Source organism: Eublepharis macularius, chromosome 2 (assembly GCF_028583425.1).
Source record: "Eublepharis macularius isolate TG4126 chromosome 2, MPM_Emac_v1.0, whole genome shotgun sequence".
Classification (NCBI taxonomy): Eukaryota; Metazoa; Chordata; class Lepidosauria; order Squamata; family Eublepharidae; genus Eublepharis; species Eublepharis macularius.
The window spans coordinates 207,041,995-207,063,783 of record NC_072791.1 but is presented as its reverse complement, the minus strand read 5'-3'; the positions used below and the strand labels follow the sequence as shown (position 1 = coordinate 207,063,783).

Genomic DNA, 21,789 nt, shown 5'->3' with positions numbered 1-21,789 from the left:
ACTCAGATAGGAGTGCTGTACTATAAGGAAGTGGTTTCAGAGAGCTGTATCACTAAAGAGACAGAGACCATGGACAGTATTACTAGGTACTGTCTGTTGTAAGTATGATCCGACTGGAAAGTTTCTACATTGTTCAATATGTCAGTCCTAGAATTGCTTACGCCGTTGCACCATTTCTTCAGCTCAGTACTGGATTTCTGCTGGTTTTAAATCTTTGCAAATTTGCATTTGTATACCCAATTACATTGTTTATTGAAATGCCTTTGAATTTGACTGTACTTACTCACTGTGCAATCTGCCTTGAGCCTCAGTGAGAAAAGTGGACTATCAATAATGTAAATAAATAAAATGTTTTATTTAAAAATATTTATATGAGACCTTTCCACCCAAACAGGGTGGGTCCTGGGACATGGTTTATAATTCCTGGAAAAAAGTAAAAAATAACTATTACCACTAAAGACCCAGTCTCGGTCAGCATATCCCACGTTAACCGTTGTGCTTAAACTGAACTCAGGAATAGGGTTGCCAGCTCCAAGTTGGGAAATTCCTGGAGATCTGGAGAGTGAAACCTGGAGAAAGTTGGGTTTGTGGAAGAAAAGGACCTTGGCATGGCATAATTCCATAGAGTCCACCACCCAAATTAGCCATTTTCTCCAGGTGAACTGATCTCTGCAGCCTGGAGACTAGTTGTAATTCCAGATCTCCAGCCACTACCTGGAGGCTGGCAAACCTACTCAGGAACGATCCCAAGAGAACGCAGTTGACAGTTCCAGGTTGGGAAATGCCTGGAGAGGGAGAGATTTGGGGATGGGAGAGACCTCAGCAAGTATAATGCCACAGAGTCCACCCTCCAAAGCAGCCATTTTCTCCAGGGGAAACAATCTCTGTGGTCTGGAGATCTGTTGTGATTCCGGGAGATCTCCAACCACCACCTGGATATTGGCAACTCTAACCTGTCAGGCAAAATGGCGCCCAGCTGGGCGAGAATAACTTGCCTTCGGCGAATAGGATTTCTCGCGAGCATTCAGAAGTCTCGCCTTTCGCCCTTCCCCTGCGTCTACGGCCATTGTGGGCGGTCTGAAGGTATATTGCAGTGCGCCTGCGCAAGCTGCTTCCTCGGTAGCTGTGCTGATGCTCAATAAAGTGTTTTCGCTTTCCGGAAGTCGCGGCCCCTTCCGGTTTTGAGGGGGGAAGGAGGCGCTCGCCGGAGTCGACCGGGGATGCTTCTGGTCTTGGTCCCAGCGCGGAACTGGGCGGCCGCGGCGGCTTGACTGTGTGGCCAGGTGAGCGGCGCAGCCGGTGGCCGGGAGCCCGCCAAGTTGCCCCCCCCCCTCAGTGGACAGCCGCGCTTGCAAGCGGGCAGGGACTTTGGTGGGGAAAGGGTAGTGCTGCCTGTGGTTCGGGCCAAGTGGAGCCTCCATGTTCAGAAGCAGTGTACCTTAGAAAGAAATGGGGTGGGGGAGTTGAGGCCCGGTCGCCCTGCCTGTAGCTTTCCCGGCTGGCCAGTGTTGGAAATGCCAGGCTGGACTAGCCACGCTGGGGCTGTGCCTGCTGGGCTCCTGCTCGGTTTTTGACCCGGCCACCCCCCAAAGAAAGCATGTTAGAATGGAGTTACCCTGTGTCATCCGCCTTGTGTCCCGGCGAGAAAGGGGGACTATAAATAGCATAAATAAATAAAATGAATCCTACTGGGTCAGATTAAAGGCCCAACATTGTGTGTCTAGAAGAACCCTCCTGGTAACTTGCACCTAGGACATGATATTAAAAAACAAAACAGTTCACTACATTGGAGATATATTACCTTGGAACCTGGAAGTTCTCCCTTGATAGCCGGTAATTTGTGGAGGTAAAGTCTAATCCCTTCCTCCACCACCACCACCCAAAAAAACAGCACAGCTAACTATTAGTTAGTTGTGCATTGTGTGCAGTATCTGCTGTTTCCATAGGCGGTCTATTATATGACCCCAAGCACTAGCTGGAGAAAAAAATGCTTCCTCCATTCTGTGCATGATTTTATAGATGACCACGTTTGTGCCTCTGTGCTGCCCTTTTTTCACTTGAGTGGCTTGGATCCATCAGAGTGTGTCCATGGGCAGAAAAAAATTCTGCTTGTAGACTTCAGCTTTCTTGCCACCCCTTTCCCATTGGAATGCCAAATGCCCCCTGAGATTGTGTCCCTGCCCAGGAACCAACATTTTGGGCTGCAGGGGAAGGGGGAAGACAAGTTACACTCTGCCCATGGAAATGCAGTGATGGATCCCAAATGGTGTTCTAAATTTCCCTCTTTTCTCAGAGAAGAGAAGTTATGGGAGTTTTTGCTCAATGCTTAAGTGCATTTCTTTCTTTAATTTACACAAGACATCAGAGCCTATGCCTATTAGATAATACTGGCATGTATTTTAAATATCTTGCAGGTAGACTGAAATTGCCTTGCCCAAGTGGGTTCCCAGTTTTCTGTTTGTAATTCCCGATTCCTTATTCTCCAAACCAGCTATAAATATTAATGCTGTTTAAACAGTTCTGCGCCAAATATGAGCTTTGTGCTGCTCCAGCTTTTGCATCCCTGGAATCTGAAGATGTGCTGTATGGTTATGCCCCATCCAAAGCTTCTTTTTGGATAAGGCCAGCCAAGACAAGCCAGCTATTTGAATCCACTGCAAAATGGCTCAAAAATTGGGGTCTGGCGCCATGGAATACTCCAGATAACCATTGTATTATGTATTGTCGAAGGCTTTCAAGGCCGGAGAACGTTGGTTGTTGTGGATTTTCGTCAGATTGCAGAGGGAAATTCATAAGCATAAGCACAATTTCAACTGGAAAGAAGAGACTTTAAGAATGAATAGTGCATGGTTTCCAGTCCTGAAAAACACCAGGCTAACAAAAGACTGTATACCCTACAATAGCCCTGCAGAGAAGATTAGCATATCAAGCACCAATCCATATGCAAAAGAACCTCCTTGGGATACAGTGAAGCCTCCCTCCATTAGCATTCCACACCCTGGGAAACTCTTACAGGATGACTCAGCCCAAACCCACCTTCCTGAGTAGATATAAATTACCTGCCAACATCTTCCACGCTGTGACACTGAGAGATCTCTGTCTTTTGGTGCTACACCTCTGAAGATGCCAGCCACAGCTGCTGGCGAAACATCAGGAACTACAATGCCAAGACCATGGCTATACGGCCCGGAAAATCCACAACAACCAACATTGTATTGTAATTTCTAGAAAATAAAGTATAAAATATAAACTAAAATAAAACAGCTATAAGATACATTGTAACCTTATTAAAACCAATTGGAAGATACCTTATGGCCCACTAGCAAAGTATTCCCTGTGGCATGGCAACATAGAGGGAGAGGCTGTTCTTCCGATCTGTGGGAACCAGGTCACGAATGGCTTTAAAGGTGAGCCACCACCAGCTGGAACTGAAACAAGAAAACTAATCAGTGGCAACTGCAGGGGCCTTGGTATTGGATTAGCATGTAGGTTTCATTGGAGACTTCTTGTTGCCATGCTCTGTGCTTTCTCATTTCTTCATAGTACAGATGCCAGCAGCCTGTGTTGAAAAGACGGTGAAAACACAAAGCAATGGCCTTTGTGATATTTTTATTGACCTCCCTCTGACACTGGAAATAACACCTTAACTAACTCTCTTAATAGTGGTACGTCTTGCCCATGCCAACAACCCCCATGTTTGAAACTGAGCTGCATAAAAATAAAACAACTACAAACCAGTCACTTTTATTTTCGATAAGCGAAGTTCTCTCCAGTCTCCACGTTTTCCAAAGACAAAGGAACCTGAAAGACTGGACAAATTACTTGCCCACTTGACTTCCTGTTGCCATGAGCTGTGCTTTCTAGTTTCTTCATCCCATAGCACAGATGCCAGCAGCCTGTGTTGAAGAGACTATGGAAACACAACACAGTGGCCTCTGTGATATTTTTATTGACCACCCTCTGACATGGGAAATAATATCTTAACTCTCTTATTTGCTGCTGTTCAGTTCTTTGTGATTGTGTATGTTGCTTGGTTAATTGCTGTTTTTTAATCTGTTTTCTTTGTTTCTGAATTTTTTAAAAAAAATTGGGGGATAAATTTGCTGATTTTTGCTTAGTGCCATCCTAAGAAATGAATTCATCGGTGTTACAAGGATATAACTCTGCTTAGGATTCCATTATTAGAGTGGGAAATAAATATTTGAAACAAATGATTAATAATGGGGAGATGCTTTCCTATAAGATCCCCAAGTTCTGTCTCTGACATCTTTAGATGAAAGGATCTTGGGTGGTCTAACCGTGACATCCTAAGCAGAGCTGCCCCTTTCTAAACCCATTGAAATCAGTGGACTTAGAAGGGCATAATTTGGTTTAGGATAGCACTGAGCTTATCATTTGGCATGAGAGAGCTTCATGGAGGTGAGCCTACAGCTGTACATTCAGTGAATGTTACATTTGGAAGAAAAGATGAATGAAAACTAGAATACTTTTATTTTGACCTCTGTGTTGTAGACTGCAGATAGCAGTAATGCTAACTCTGGCAAGCAAACTAAAACGAGATGATGGTGTCAAGGGGCCCCGAGCGTCCAACTCAGCTTCTGATTCAACCCGGAGAGTGTCGGTTAGAGATAAACTGCTCATTAAAGGTAATTCTGTTTTGAATGAAAATATCATTGTTGCATCATCAACGAATTCAATTACTGTATTGTTCAAATTAACACAGAGAAGTCAACACTTCTCCCTCAGTTGAGCAAGGGAAGCTATCCCTCCTCTTCTCACACCATTGTTATTTATTTATTTATTTGTGTTACTTATAATCCACCTTCCTCACTGAGACTTAAGGTAGGTTAGACAACTCAATAAAATGAGACCTGATAAGCAGTGTAATAGGACTAGGATTCCAGAAAGCTGAAACAAACCCAAAATGTGCTGAGTTAACCAATGCAGAAAATAGAATCACATTAGTAAAAAAAAAGATGCAAAGACAGCAGGATAATACATAAAACAAACAGATAGTATATACTAGACACAGTAGTATAGTCCCCAGTCCAATTCCCAAAGCGCATTCTAAACCATTTCATTATAACATAGCCCTAATACTTTAAGAAAAATACATTCCTGAACAATTCAGTTTTACATAGTTGGTGAAATGACAGAAACGTGGGAGCCTTCCTGACCTCCCCTGGCAGGCCATTTCATAAAGTGGGGGCCACAACAGAGAATACACCTGTACGTGTAGTTGTTGATCTTGCCCATTTGCAGGGTGGCACCTGCAGGAGGACTCGTTCAGGTGAGCAAAGCTGTAATGGCAGAGCATAGGAGGGGAGGCAGCCATAAGGCCGTAGTCAGTACCTTAAATTAAACCAGATAGGTAACCAGTGGTATGACCGCATAATGAATGTAATGTGCATATACTGCCTAACTCCTGATAGTAACTAAGCTGTGGTATTCTGTGCCAACTGGAGTTTATTTAAAGGATATTTGTGTATACACTAGCTATAGATTATATACTGTTAAAGAAAAAAAATTAACAACGAGCAAGTCTTACTTAAATGTCTTTCTCTGTTATAGCTCTCCTCAGTTAACTCTTTGGTTGTGAATGACTGATGTCCAAATTCTGCATTTTATAGTCCGTTCAAATGCAACCTTTCTTGAATGATTTTATTTCAGATTGCAAATGTGGGGATGCATACTTGAATACTTCTCTCATCCCTATGAAATATTTTCTCTTTTGGATTTTGTGGTATGCTTCTCAATGCAAGGTTGAAATACGTTGCATAAGTTTGCAGGAATTGTCATTTTTCAGTGCTGTAGATGATCTTACATAAAAGTCTTGACTGTGCATATACTGAGTGACTAAAACCTTGAATACTTCTCTCATCCCTTCCCTCCTCTGCTTAAAACTTCTTGTATTTAGAAAGCTTGTAGCTGATGAAAGGGTGTCGGCCTGTACTTTTCCTTGGCATGTTAACATTACATGTGCTTGGAGTAAAAAACATGCCAAGTTAAAAAAAAATCCCATATCCACCACAATTACCTGGTTGCCACCACGTAAAGAACGTGGTGGCTAGCAGATTTTTTTAAACTTTTAGTTTTACGTGCTCCACCCCTCAGCCCCATACTCAGAGTAAAGAGAATGGGGTCTTGCGTGTTTCTATGTATTACCTTGTTTTCTGTCTGTAAAGATAAAGAGCTATACGCTATTTTAAACGGGGCATCGGATAAACAGACACTGAAATCAAGGGATAACGAGAACCAAATATAAAAATGTGTATTAACAATGAACTCTGCATTTAAAAGGATGATCTGAATATTTAACTGGACATTTGTTACTCATTTGTTTAGTATTAGCAAGGGGAGGTGGCATTTTTTTCAATCCAGAAAGAGTTATCCTACATGCTTTCTGTTTATGTTTCTTAGAACTGAAATGCTACATCAAAGAAGACATTCTGTTTTCCCCTTCCAGTTATCTGTATTACTGTTTCAGGTCTGCTTTTTAACGTTCATTTGGGCATTGCAGTATGAAATCTATCACTTGAACAATATAGCACTTTAACAGTATAGACCGGTGATCAAATCAATATTTATAGGCCTTCAGTATTGATTTTAATAGCCTTGGGCCTGCTTTTGCATACACAGTTTATCTGTTAAGATTAACTAGGAAAAGATCTGTGAAAGGGAGCTTTTCTCCCCCGGTTAGAATTGCTGGCTGTGTTGCTGGACCTTTTCACAAGTGGCTGCACTTCTGTGGAACCCTCTTCATAGCATCACCCAACTTAGTACTAACCTGCAGGCGTTCAGGAAGCGATGCAAGTTCTCTGCTTTTTCAGTGTCCTAATTTGCCTAATTTCCATCTTGTCTGGGTTCAGTTTCAATCTGTTTGCTTTCAGCCATTTGTCTGCAGCTGTCAAGCAGCGCCTCAGTACCTCTGCTGCATCACCAGGGGATTATTTGGATAGCAAGATATAGAGCTGGGTATCATCTGCATATTGATGACATCTAATTCCACAGCTACAAACGATTTCTCCTAGAGGCTTTATATAGAAGCTGAATAACATGTGGGATAAGATTGTGCCCTGTGGAAGCTCGCAAAATTCCCAGACTGAAGATAGGTGGTTTCCAACAGCAACCCTTGGAGTCCATTCCATGAGGAAAGCTTTAAATTAGTCCAGGGCACATCCTGATTCCCTCTTCTACCTCCAAATACATCAACAGGATGGCATGGTGTACTTGATCAAAGTCTGCAGATAGATCCAGGAGGAACAACAAAGATGCATAATTACAGAGGTCGTCAACTAAAGCCACGAGAGCCGTCTCCAACCCATAGCCCAGCCTAAAACTAGATTGAAAAGGGTCCAGAGCGTCAGAGTTATCTAAGAAGGCCTGGAGTTGGTCAACTATTGCTCTCTAAATCACTTTGCTCAGAAATGGCAGATTAGAGACTGGGCGATAATTTTTCAAGAGGAGTGGTAAAACTTAAGGATTTGCAAAGATGCAGAATGTTTTCTATCATATGTCAAGGCTGATCAGTGGGCAGAAGTATAGTGCAGTATTTAGCAGTAAAGAAAGAAAAAATGTACCATTTCTTATTATGGAGTGAGAGAATTACCCATCACTTTGCAGTCAACAATACATGTAGGCATTTGCATTTTCAGTTCTTGAGGACGCTCCTCTGTAGAAGGCATTACACTGTTTTCTCTTAAATGAAATGCATATACGTTTATATGAAATACAAAGACAATATTAATATTCTCTATTTCTTTTTTTAACAGAAGTTGCAGAACTTGAAGTAAATTTACCTTGTAAGTATAGTAATTAGTAAGTTTTTGTGCAGTATAATGAAAACTGGTTTTCCAAATTTTTGTCAAGTTGTTTCATATAGCTGAGAAATGCTGCTTAGATTTTTCCATAGAACCAGCATTTTTTCCATGAAGGGACAAGCAAAGTAAATCTATCTAGTCCTATATGGTTTGAAGGAATATTGCATTTAGTATATTTCCAGAAAAGGGTCCCTTTGAAATCCTGGTGATTTTAATGGGGGAGATTTCAGCATATTGTTAAACTTCTCCTGTAGTTATCAGTGTGGTGTTGGTGGGTAATTGCGCGTTGTCACTGAACGGTGCCTTCATATCCAAAAATGTAAAGTTTGCACTAAGTGCATGTCCTGTGTTTTCCTTTTTAAGTTTATACTCATTAACATATAAGCAGTGTATAATATTATTATTGTAGTATCGATTACTCACATACTACCATAATGAATTGTATAGGAGAATTGGGAGAAAGGGAAACCCGCAAATGAAACGGTCAATTTGACTGAAAGTGGGACTTTTGACAGTACTATAGCATTCTTTCCACAAGCATAAACTTCAAGCTTGTGTCCGATGTTTGTGTTTATTTTCAGGTACATGTAAAGTGAGCTTTCCTGACCCGAATAAACTGCATCACTTTCGTCTAACTGTAAGCCCAGGTAACATTTTAAAAAGAGGCCTTGAAACTATCATGTAAACCTTGTGTGACCCTGAGTACAGAGTGTGCATGCTTTCAGAATTGACTTTATCAGAGTATTTATGAAACTTAAAGATCATTTGAACAGAAATGTAGGCTAAATTGGTCAAATGATATACTTGCGTTTTGATGGCTTATAGCCAAACTTGCTTATAACTAGAGTTGGACCATTAAAGCTGCATAGTCCAAAAATTAATCTGCACCAAAGAACAACAAAAGAAAGAAAGAAACTGCAAAACCTTTGATGATCTGGTGGATGGTTTATTTTGCTGGAGCCTAAGCCAGAAATGCTCTTCATCAAGAGGGATAATTATTTACAATTTTGTTCTGGAAATTACTTTTGGAGTGTGAGGATGTCTCCCTTTCTGTTACTTGGTAAGAGACATACCACTTGAAGAGCATTTTTATGTACTTTAGTTATTTAAAACACTTTTCTGTCACCTTTCCAGCCAAAAGTCAAAGCCGATGAAAGGCATTCCTGGCCACCACTGCTACCTGTTTATCCAGCCAGAGGCCTGTGCCCAGCAGCACCCCCATGTTATGAACCTGCTCCTTTGGGGGGGTGTAACCCCTATCTAGAACAGGAGATATCCCCGTTCCTAGGTCAACTCCCCTGAGTAGTACGTCTGTTTTGGGGAGATTAAGTTTTAGTTTGTTAGTTTTCATCCATCTCAAAACTGTATTCAGTTCATGGTTTCTGCATCTTCCCTGGGATCTGCTGGAAGCATAATATAGCCTGATGGCCAAGCTACAAGTGACGAATGACACAGGTTGGACACTTATCTGCTTCCCTCAAGTTTTTTTTTTTTTTTGAAAAATTTTTATTGGGTTAGGATCAATTATTTTCACATTACAATCAATTCTCCCATTTTCCAGTTTCTAACCCCCTCCCTTTCCCCCCCTTTTTGTTGACTTCCAACAGTTTTCCAACCCTTTGTCCCTTTTCCCTTACTCCTTTTAAATTCCTCTATCTAACAAATGTATATTCTCCCTTTATTCTAAGCAATACTTCTTTAACTATTTTTAATACTCTGTACCCTAACTATGAGTCCTTATCTCCATATTGGATAGACAATTTATCCCATTTTTCATAATTCCAATTTCAAATATTTCTATAGATCATAAACCATATAAACCATACATTCATATAAATCAAGCAATTTGACTTATACTCTATGTGTTACTCATTCTATCTTCTTCTTTCTGTTTTAGTTATATTTGATTACATTGGTATTTCTATTCCCCTTCAATAGTAAATCTATATATATAACTGTCATCATATGATGTCAATCAATTTGACTCATATATATCTTCAGATAAACATATTCAGTTTGGTACATTATACAAATCTTACCAGAAAGAAAATATTATTAGTTAGTCAGTCCTTATAGTTAACCCTTATGGTTAGTTATTTTCTATCAATATTCTATTTGTTATTCTATATATATCAATCTAATAACATAACTGCTTAGAGATTCACGTTTACCTCTTCTCCCCCCCGGTAAAGTCACCCCCCTCTGCATTTTATTGTACTTCAATAGTTCTCAAACTGCCACAGTTCTCCTCCCACCTCCCATTTCTTCACCAGATATTGTTTCAGCTTCTCCCAGTCTGTGTTAGACTGTCCTGGGTCAAGGTTTCTCAGTTTTCTTGTCATTTTGTCCATTTCTGCCATATACAGCAATTTGTAGATCCAGTCTTCAATAGTTGGCACTTCTTGTACTTTCCATTTTTGCGCATACAAAAGTCTAGCTGCTGCTGTCATATAAAATAACAATGTCCTGTGATGAGCTGGAATGCCCTCCATTCCCAAGTTTAGTAGCAGGAGTTCTGGGTTCTTATTAATTTGAAATTGTAAAATCTCACTTATTACTCTTATTATTTCCCCCCAGTACTGCCTAGCTACCTCACACGTCCACCACATATGATAGAGGGAACCCTCATGTTTTTTACATTTCCAGCATTTGTTAGAAGCATTCAAATTCCCTAGCGCAATCTTCTTTGGTGTCATGTACCAACGGTAAATCATTTTGTAAATGTTCTCTTTGATACTAGTGCACGTCGTAATCTTCATTGTGGTCTTCCACAAGTATTCCCATGCCTCCATTGTTATTTCTTTGTTAAAATTTATGGCCCACTTCACCATTTGTACTTTAACTGTTTCATCTTCAGTATACCATTTCAACAATACTTGGTATACCTTAGATATTCCCTTCTTGTCATCTTTTAAAAGCGTCTGCTCTAGTTCCGAATTCTCTGTTCGTATACCTCCCTTTACAGAGTCCGAGTTATAGAGATCTTTGATCTGTCTATACTGAAACCAGTCGTAATTAGGTGATAGCTCTTCCTGAGTCTTTATTTTAAGTTTAGCTGATTCTATTCGGGTTATCTCCTTGTAAGTTAAACATTGTTGCTCAGTATCGACAGCTCTCGGATCTATCACCTCATATGGAACCACCCACAAGGGGATTCCTTCTTGTAGATAGGCTCTGTATTTCTTCCAAGTTGCATATAGACTTCTCCGTATATAATGGTGCAGGAACATCGAGTTCGCTTTTACTTTGTCATGCCATAGGTATGCGTGCCATCCAAATATCTTTTTATATCCCTCTAGGGCCAATAGTTTCTTATTTTTCAGCATCATCCAGTCTTTCAGCCACACTAGGCAGATTGCATCATGATAAAGTCTTAGGTTGGGCAGTTGCATTCCGCCTCTTTCTTTTGCATCTTGTAAGACTTTCATTTTCACTCGAGGCTTCTTGCCTGCCCAAACAAAGTCTGATATTTTCCTCTGCCATTTTTCAAACTGCTTGGTGTCCCTGATGATTGGTATTGTCTGTAGCAAAAACATTACTCTTGGTAACACATTCATCTTAACTGCTGCAATCCTTCCCAACCATGACAAGTTCAATCTATTCCATTTAATCAGATCTCGCTCTATCTGAGTCCATAATTTTTCATAGTTATTTTTAAATAAGTCTATGTTCTTTGCAGTCAGTTCAATTCCCAAGTATTTCACCTTACTTGTTACTTCACAATCCGTTATTTCCATTAGCAATTGTTGTTTTTGCTTAGTCATGTTTTTGCATAATATCTTTGACTTCTTTTTGTTAATAAAAAAACCTGCCAAATCTCCAAACTCCTTGATCTTATCTATCTCTTTTGGCATGTTCTCCATTGGGTCCTCTACAATTAATATTATATCGTCCGCAAATGCTCTGACCTTATAAGAATAGTCCTTTATTTTTATTCCACTAATTTCTTCATCTTGTCGTATTTGTATCATCAGGATCTCTAATACCAAAATGAACAACAGCGGAGACAACGGGCAACCTTGTCTTGTTCCTTTGCTTATTATCAATTTCTTAGTAACCTCATCATTCACCACAATTGCTGCATTCTGGTCTCTGTAAATTTCCTTAATTGCTCTAATGAATCTTTCTCCCATTTGTAGCTTTTCCATGGTGGCAAACATAAAGTCCCAGTTTAAATTGTCAAACGCTTTTTCAGCATCAACAAAGAAGAAACCAACCTCTTTATCACAACGCTTATCATAATATTCAATAGCATTGATCACTGTCCTTAAATTGTCTCTAATTTGTCTGTCTGGCAAAAAGCCTGCTTGTTCCTCCTCAATAACTTCCGAAAGCCACCCCTTCAGTCTCTCCGCCAGTATCTTCGCAAAAATTTTGTAGTCATTGTTAAGTAACGATATAGGTCTGTAGTTTTTCACATTAGTCAAGTCTTGGCCCTCTTTGGGGATCAATGATATATTCGCTTCATTCCAGGTATCTGGAATCCGTTGATCCTTTAAAACTCCATTGATCACCTCTTTTAGGAATGGTGCCAGTTCGTTGGCCATTACCTTATAAAATTTAGCTGTAAGTCCGTCTGGCCCTGGCGCCTTTCCCAGATTTGCAGATTGTATTGCCTTGCTTAATTCCTCATCCGTTACTTCATTGTTCAGTCTATTTCTCCAAGCTTCCGAAATTACTGGGAGTTTCACTTTCTCCAAATATGTCGCTATTGATTCTTTGTTTACCTCTTTCTTGTTATACAACTTAGCGTAAAATTTGTAAAAGGCTCTACTAATGGTAGTCTGTTCCAAATACGTTTTATTATCTTCACAGATTTTATTTATTATTTTCCTTTCCCTTCTCTTTTTCAATTGCCATGCCAAATACTTCCCAGGTTTATTTACACCTTCAAACATTTTCTGATTGAGTCTTTTAAGGTTCCACTCCAATTCTTTATTATTCATTGCTGTCAGCTGTTCTTGAAGTATTTTGATATCCTGATATAGTTTCTTTTTCCCTGGTCTCTTTTTTAACTGTATTTCTTTGGCTTTTATTTTCTCCTCGATCTCTTGTCTCTTCTCTTCTTTCTTTTTCCTGGCTCTACCATTTAAGTCCATTAGTATGCCCCTTATTACCGCCTTGTAAGTATCCCAAACTTTATTAGTTGGTACTTCTTTGTTCAAGTTGTATTGTATGAAGAACTTTGTCTCTCTTCTCAGCATCTCCATATTCTCTCCTTCCTGTAACAAGTCCTCATTTATTCTCCATGCTTTCCTTTTTCTCCTTCTCCCTAATTTCCACATGATTGGATTGTGATCTGAGCCTACCATCGGCATTATTTCTACCTCCTTAGTCCATAACGCTAAGTCCTTTGAGGCCCAGATCATATCAATTCTCGATAGTGTAGAATGCCTTGCAGAATAAAAAGTAAATTGTCTGCTTTTTGGATTTTCTCTTCTCCATACATCTTCTAAAGTCTCCTGTTGTATCAGCTCAAAAAAGAGCTTTGGTAATAGTCCTCTTTTCTTTTGTGCCGTTGATGTCTTTTTATCTAATTCCAAGTTTGTCATTCCATTGAAGTCTCCAGCAAGAATTATCTGGTCATATGAAAGGTCATCTAATTGCTTCCTCAAATCCTCAAAGAAGCTTTCTTTTGCCCCATTAGGTGCATAAAGTCCGACTACCAATACTCTCTTTAAATTCCACGTACATTCCACTACTATAAATCTAGCTTCCACATCCTTCATTACAAATTTTGGCTGTAGCTCCTCTTTTATATACAACACCACTCCTCTTTTTTTCTTATTAGAGGCCGCTGCAAATTCATTGCCCAATTTTTCCAATTTTAGATATTTTACATCCTGCTTTCGAATATGGGTCTCTTGTAAACACACAATATCACATTTTTGTTTTAATAGCCAGTGGAAAATACTTTTTCTCTTGTTCGGTGAATTTAGTCCATTTACATTCCAAGATAGGACTTTACACTCCATATTCATGGTCTTATTGCTGGTAAGTCCTTTTCATAGTCCCTTAAAAATCTCTCCATCTCCCGCTCAGATCTAATCCGCTTTTTGGCCCCTCCAAATTCGAAGGACACACCTTCTGGTAGTTCCCATCTGTACCTGATTTTCATGTCCTTCAAAATCTGAATTAGCACTTTATATTTTTTCCGATCTAGTAACACTGATCTGGGTAGTTCCTTCATTATAATAATCGTCTTGCCATCAATCTCCAATGGATCTTGAAACTGTTTAGTCACAATCTTCTCTTTCATATTTCGAGTCGTAAACTGCACAATCACGTCTCTTGGTAATTTCCTCTGGGTTGCAATTCTCGAGTTTACACGATATACCACATCTAGGATAGCCACAACTTCCTCCTCCTCCTTCCCCAGGTATTCAGCTAACACCTCAGTCATCTGTTCTTGCGCTGTCTTTCCTTCCACTTCCGGCAAGCCGCGAAACCTCAGCTGCTTCTCCATGTGCTTACTTTCCGCAACCGCCATTCTTCCCCTCATCAGTCTCGTCTCTGTTTGTTGCGTGTCTGCTAAATTCTCCATCGCGCCTTCTACTGCTTTAACTCTCTGCTGCGTTCCTTGTAATTCATTTTGTATTGTTTCCATACCTTTCTTCACTTCTGACAGCTCCGATTTTACTGTCTGTTTAACCTCTTTAATCAGCTCCAATTTCGTGTCTTTAAGTTCTTTAATCACTTCTAAAAGTTTTTTATCCAGGTTTTCTATTGCCGATTGCCACTCTTTTTTCGACATCGTGGGGCTTGCTTTAGCTCGCTCCCACGAGTCCGCTCTCTTCCTTAACTCCGTGGCGTAAAATTTAATGTCTTTTTTAGTCAAATATCCCGGTCTTCTTGCAAAAACTAATTTTTAAAGAGTCCAAAATGTCGGGCGTCTTTTCTCTATGGTTCCTCTATGATTTTTGTAATCCAAAATGGCTTGCTTCCTCTTCCGCTGAAGCCGCGACCCTTCCCCTTTCAAAGATGGCGATTCCCTTCTTCCTGCCCTCCGGCAAGGGCCGCTTCTCTCCAGCAACTCTATTGTTATTACGTACTTCCTGTCTCCCGACTTCCCACAGTAGGTCTCGCGATGGTATCTTTTTCTCACAGCTCCATAACCGCAAGTATTCAAAACAATAGTCCAATTTCTTTAATAACTTCTTTAAACTTAGTCTCTTTTCTAATACAACTCTTGCCGAGTCTTCCCCTCCTTGTTATTAGCCTGTTGCAGTTTGAAAATCTACTTTTATTCTTCTTTACTTTTAACAATCTGTCCCGTATCAGAAGATAGTGATCTTTACCTTCTCATTCACTTTTCTTGGGTTGTAGTCGCTGTTTCGATTTTAATTTCTCCTCTCCACTTCTTCCCCAAATCGAGGCTTGGGTATGTAGGTCTTATGCCAACCAGGTTGGCCCCAGAACTGCCGCAGAGATTGTAGCCGACCTGTCGCAGGGTGGGACCTCAAGGATCGGGAGGGGACCCGTTGCGTAGAGCCCCCCCTCGTCCGAGATCAAACACACCCTAGGGTCTTGAGCGTTCTTTGCCTGCTCTCCGCCTGAGAGCAGTCGGCCGCGGGCTATATTTCCCCCGCCGGCCGCTTAAAAACGGCAGTCCGGTCAGCTCCGCAAGTGGAGCTGCTTCAGACCTCCATGAATCCCGAACCGGAAGTCTGCTTCCCTCAAGTTTTGATGGGAAATGTAGGCGTCCTGGTCTTGCAGCTTGGCTCTCTGACTGCTGTCCAATGGACTTTTCAACTGTCACTTGTCCAACATTCCGCCCAGCTGCCTACATTTCCCATCAAAACTTGAGGGAAGCTGACAAGTGTCCAACCTGTGTCATTGGTCACTTGTAGCTTGGCCCTCGGTGTCATCTGCATATTGCTGACAAATAGTTTTCTAGTTCTGTTAGGCAAGCTGTGTGGAAGCCTGAACTGAGTGTGTCTGTGAGAGAATATTCTGTCTAAAGCAGGCAAACTGTGTGTGCACCTGAGAGTGAAAGTCTTCTGTGTATTTGAATGAGAAATTGATATCTGAAGCAGGCAAACTGTATGTGAGCCTGAGAAAGAAAGTTTGTGTATATCTGTGTGACTGAGCCTATGAAGAGAAACTTTAATAGCTGATAACTATTTTTGAAGCCATCGAACTTAATTAACAGTATGAAACTGATACACTTATAAAAATAAAAGTTTGTTTTTTTCATCCCAGCGTATCTGTTATTCCTATATCCCATTCCTTTCCTCAGGGCCACATAGTCCCATGAAGGAGCCTGACGCTTGAGCACGTTATTAAAGGGGAAATTTAAATTATTTTGGATTATAATTCCTGGTGGCAGCAATCTACCCAGAGGGTGTAAGAGAAGGGTTAAAGGCAAAATCTAATTGAGAAAGAAAGGAGCTTGTGACAGACACCATAGACCAGAGGCAAAGAGGGAAGCAGCAACCCTACAGGCCTATACTTTGAAATCTACTATTGAGGTAGGACCTAAACCACCACAGAACAGCGCCTCCAGTCCCAACCCCAAAAGGCAGCCCAGAAGGATACCATGATCAATGGTATCAAAAGCCGCCAAGAGGCCCTGGAGAATTAACAGGGTTGCGTTCTCCCTTGTCCATTTCCTGCCACAGGTCATCCACTAGGCATTTCAGTCTCACGATCAGGCCTCGTCTTTTGAATTTCCAGTCAGGATAGTTTGTGCTCCTGTTACATCTGTAGTTGGCCTGTAGAGGTCACCCATGCAGCTGATCCTGTGGCTCTGGAGCATGTGCTTCTCCTGTGGAGCATGGAGTGTCACTGTGGGAGCTTAGGACAAAGAAGCAACGGGGCAGATGGGGCCATAAGTGGAAGAAAGCTCACAGTGGATGCTGCTGAACATGGGTGAAAGGGTGTTGTAGTATCTGCTCTGGTAGTAATGGCTGGGTTGACAGTAGGGGGCTGTGCCTCAGTGGTTCTGCTCTTATTTTAACCCACAACCTCCAGAAGGTGGTGCTGGAGCACTGCTGTCCAACCGGTGGTATTTATGCTGTGGGCTGCAGCCGGGATCCATCTTGTCCCCCATGCTGTTTATCATCCACCTGAAACTGCTGGGAGAGGTCATGAAATGAGGTGCCACCAGTATACAGATGACGCTCAGTTGCCTGGATAAGGGCCAGTAAACTGAAGCTTGGGCCTGGCAAAACTGAGTGGCTGTTGGTCAGTCATAATGCTGCTCAAGGACTACCTTGTCTTGGAGGGGATTATACTCCCCCTGAGGAAGGAGGTTTGTGGCTTGGAGGTTCTGCGGGATCCTGGCCTATGGTTGGAGGCTCAGGTCTCCTCCATGACCTTTTAATGGCTATGGCTGGTATGCCAGCAACCTTTAGTCCTCAAAAAGTGTGATCTGGCCACAGTGATCCATGTTCTAATTACATCTGAGTTAAACTATTATGTGCTTTATGTGGGGGTTGCCTTTGAAAATTGCCCAAAATGCAGCAGCCAAAAATGCAAGAATTTTTGACTTAAAAAAATTTTTTTTGTAAGCTACCTTGAGCAGGTTCTCTTGGGGACAATATTTCTAAATAAATACTGTTGTTTACACCCTTGTGGTTCACCATTTTTGTGTAATTTGTTTTTAAACTTGCTTATATCGTACTTTTCTCCCCACTGGAGACCCAAAGTGACTTACAACATCCCTCTCTCCTCTTTCATTTTATCCTTACAAAAATTGAATGATCTGGGTGAGATTGAGAGAGTTGTGAGTGGCTCCAGAAAAACAGAGTGCTTTGGGGAAACACTGAAGATATTTTTTTTCCGAATGTGTGATATGTGCTCAGTTAGCATAGGGTGGAGAAGTTTGCAACATGGTTGTTGGGGGTTTTCCGGGCTGTATTGCCGTGGTCTTGGCATTGTAGTTCCTGACGTTTCGCCAGCAGCTGTGGCTGGCATCTTCAGAGGTGTACACCTCTGAAGATGCCAGCCACAGCTGCTGGCGAAACGTCAGGAACTACAATGCCAAGACCACGGCAATACAGCCCGGAAAACCCCCAACAACCATCGTTCTCCGGCCGTGAAAGCCTTCGACAATACAAGTTTGCAACAACTGGCTGATTCCGCACACGTTGGATAATGCACTTTCAATGCACTTTAGCAATCGTTTGGAAGTGGATTTTTTGTTTCACGCACGGAAAATTCAATTCCAAATGATCTCTAAAGAGGATTGGAAGTGCATTATCCAACGTGTGCGGAATCAGTCTCTGTCTCCCTTTAGTTTTAAGTGTACTTGCACCTTTGCTTCCAGAAAATAAAAGCATTCCTACTTTTAAATTCCACTAATGTGCCAATTAATATAGTTTTGCAGGCCTAATTCTGTATAGTTTTTATGTGCAAATTCTGCAGTCAATTTTTACTTATAATTTGTACAGCCAATTGAAGTAAGTGATATTTAAGCAAACGCAGTATACAGGAATGCAGCATTAGTTAGCAGGCTATTTGTTACCGCTAAATGAATTGATTTTATATACATTTTAAAATATATTTGCGCCTGTGCAGAGTTTGGATTTTAAAAAATCTCTTAAAGCCCATTAAAGTTACACACATCTGTACAAGTCTGTCTAAACAAATTTAACCTTATGCATATGATCAGATCAGTTAAGTAAAAGCACGTAGATGTGAAGTATAACAAAAATTAAAGTACTCACGAACAGATTAACTTTTGGCACTTTTCCCTCGCCATCATCAATCTTGGTTGTGTATTTCTTCTCCCAGAAAATATGTTCTTACACTTCCACTTATTTCTATACTGCTTTTCCTAAAGGGCTCAAAATGGTTTCCAAGCATAAAATTCTATATACAATGACTACTAAAAGAATAATCCAGTATCTTTTCCTTTCATGTAATAAAAGCTCTATGAGACGATCTTGAGTGATATATAGATGTCCTTAGTCATTTCTTACCCAGTAGACAAAAAGAGTAAAAAAAAATTGTTAGTGCTTTTTAATTTTATTTTTTAAAGTATGAAACCAATATTTGGCCTGCCACAGCCATCACTGGCCAGCCCATTCCAAAGGCATACGGTTGCCACAAAAACTATTCTTGCTCAGGGTCAGGCTGTCTTCACTTCTCTTGGAGAATCAGAAACAAATCTTAATGAGAAATCCGTAGGATTTGCCTGGGCTCATTTGGGAAGAGACGATCCTGCAACTAAATGGGTACCAGGTCAAACCAGGACCTTGACTTGGACCCAGAAGCAAATTGGTAACCAATGCAGTTGATCTAATATTGTGGTAATATGTCAGACCCTTTTCAAGCGCACTTCTGCATTGTGACCTAGCTGTACTTTGTTTAAACATTTCTATTCTACTTTTCTCCTTGTAGGAACCTGCAGCAGATTACAACAGTAAAAAAAAAGTACAGTATAAATAAATAAACAAAACAACAAATGATGTCTTGGGCTGATCCCATAGCTGGTTCATCCAAAAGCACAGACTGCAAGCCCATGGGCTAAGAGCACTTTGGCTTATGCTTCTGGCTAGGGTCCAGCTTCATAATGCCTGCAAACAGGAAGGAGACAAAAACACTGCTGAGCTATTGTGCAGCTTGTTAGACGTTCCCTGACAAATTCCCCCTCCTGTGCTCTCCAAGTTGTCTTCAAGGGCAGTTCCACATAGAACATTATGCTGTAATGTTCAAGGTTACAGTAGCATGTCTAAGAATGGCCAGGTCAGCTATATCTGAAAAAGGCAGATTTTTCAAGTTGCGTGTAGTTGGAATAAGACACTCCAAGCAACACCCAAGTTGCTTCTGCAGCCCCAGTGGTGGGTCTAAGAGGGCTCCTAGGCTCTTCACTGAATCCATTAATGTTGAAGGCACCCTGCCTAAAGCTAGCAACAAAATCCTTTCAAGGATACTAGCCTTCCTGACCAACACCTCCATCTTGTCTGGATTCAGCCTCCGCTTGTTTGACATTAGCTACTTTGTCGCAGCATTCAGGCTCCGCCCAGGGAACTAGATAGCATAACCTGGAGGCTTAGATATGGATAACTATATCTGGGTGTCATCACCGTAGTTACGGCACCCACCTCCAAAGTTATGGACAATCTCACTAAGCAATCTCACAAAGATATGGGGAGAGAACAGAACCTTGAGGCTCCCAACATGTCAACATCCAGGGAAACAGGCCCTAAATCTCCCTTTGGTACTTGGTATCAACTTGCTCGAAAAGGATTGCAACCAGCTTAATGCTAATCCTCCTCTGCCCACCTGATGCTTAAGGCAGCACAATAGGATGGCATGATTGACATCATCAAATGCTGCAGACAAATCTAGCAGGATCAACAGAGAGGCATTTCCTCTATCTAATTGTAATCTGAGACCCTTCACTAGAGTTGCCAATGTTGTCTCCCATCATCTGGGCCGGAAGCCAGATTGAAATAGGTTGAAGGCAGATATAATAATACCTGCACTTATATATCACTCTTCTAGACAGATTAATGTCCCACTCAGAGCAGTGAACAAATTCGGTGTTAGTATCCCCAGCTGAGGAGCTGGGGCTGAGAGAATTGGCTTACTTAAGGCCACCTGCTGCGCTCATGGCAGTAGTGGGATTTGAACCAACAGAATGCTGATTTGCAACCCAGCCATTTAACCACTATGCTACAGCAGTTTGCCAAGAAATGATAAAATATTTCCAGACTTATAACTCAGCCATACTTCATCTCACATCTCCTGTTTCCTGGGTCCTCTCCTTACAGTCTTCTTAGACCTTTGGAGTAGCCATATTTGGGGAACACTACCAGGTTGGGTAGATTTAAACAGGCAAGAAAAAAGATTATTTAAATAGGAAGTTTCCATTAGTTAAGATGCTTTCTAAAAATGCATGCCAATTTGTTGCTATAACTATAACACACGTTGAAACAAAACTGAATAGAATCTTTATGTATTCTCAGAGGGAACACTGTGTCTAAATCACTGTCTAACACACTGCTCACAATTTAAAGTAAGTTCTCTGTTACAGCCATTAGCTATGTCAGGGTTTTACAGACTAGTACTGTCAGGAATCAGCGCACATACGTATTGCTTCATTCCAATATTCCTTTTTGATTTCAGTCAGCCTCTTTTCTTCCATCATCTAATTATCCTACCCTGTCCATCCCTGCCCTTCAGGAGTAAAAGATCAGGAGTAAATATCAGGAGTAAAAGATCATTTAAACAGATCAGCAGCAGAGGTATGAGGCAGAAAATTTTCCATTTCTAAAGGTTCATAAAAACAATAATAATGAAGGAATTCCGTTGTCAATAGAACAGTAGGCAAGTGTGGCAGTTTCAAAGTAGTAAATATTTTTCAGAATTTGCAAGTAGGTAGTACATGTATTTTTTTACTGATTTGTCAACTGGGATTGAGGGGGTAAATCCAGGAATGCACATAATAATCCATATAAAAAATCAAATTATGAATTCACCGGATTGGCTACGCAGGTCAAATCAAGACCAGAGCTAAAAATCTTATTTATATTGCTCCTCGGACATGGTGGAAGAGATTTTGTAATTGCCAGTCTAATATGGAAAGCAAGTGATGCTATGAAAAGTGACAGTGAAACTGAATCACCCCAATGACCTCTCTGGAAGAGAGTTAAAGTCCATTGAAATAGATGAGCAGATGACCACATCCACAGGATGTTATGCACAGTTCTTTGGGTGCCAGCAGTTTTCACCGTTTTCAAACTTTTTCTTAAATTTAAACAATCAAAGGGAAGTACATACTGTGTTATCTGAGTTTTTACAGATATTCAAGTAAAAATAATTTCCACTTCTAACTTTTAATTTGTTTTCATATAATACTTTAAGCAAGTTGATTATTTTTTTCTTAATTATTTCCATTCTCGTATTTGATGCAACTGGGGCTTAAAATTAACACAGGATATTTTCTAATTTCTGTCGTATATAAAAGTCAAAATAAACATGCGAAATTGGATCACATTCTGTTTAGAACCTTAGAAAT

The 21,789-nt window shown here is 40.8% G+C and overlaps 1 protein-coding gene across 1 annotated transcript in view; it reads left to right on the top strand.

The window, feature by feature from the left end:
• Positions 1 to 1,114: 1,114 nt before the first annotated feature.
• UBE2F (ubiquitin conjugating enzyme E2 F (putative)) overlaps positions 1,115 to 21,789 on the top strand; it is a 44,959-nt gene continuing 24,284 nt past the window's right edge. Inside the window, exons 1-4 of the mRNA XM_054972157.1 lie at positions 1,115 to 1,283; positions 4,513 to 4,646; positions 7,773 to 7,802; positions 8,402 to 8,467. Of these exons, the coding sequence (XP_054828132.1) occupies positions 4,529 to 4,646; positions 7,773 to 7,802; positions 8,402 to 8,467 (214 nt within the window). The 5' untranslated portion in view covers positions 1,115 to 1,283; positions 4,513 to 4,528. The remainder of the gene's footprint in view (positions 1,284 to 4,512; positions 4,647 to 7,772; positions 7,803 to 8,401; positions 8,468 to 21,789) is intronic.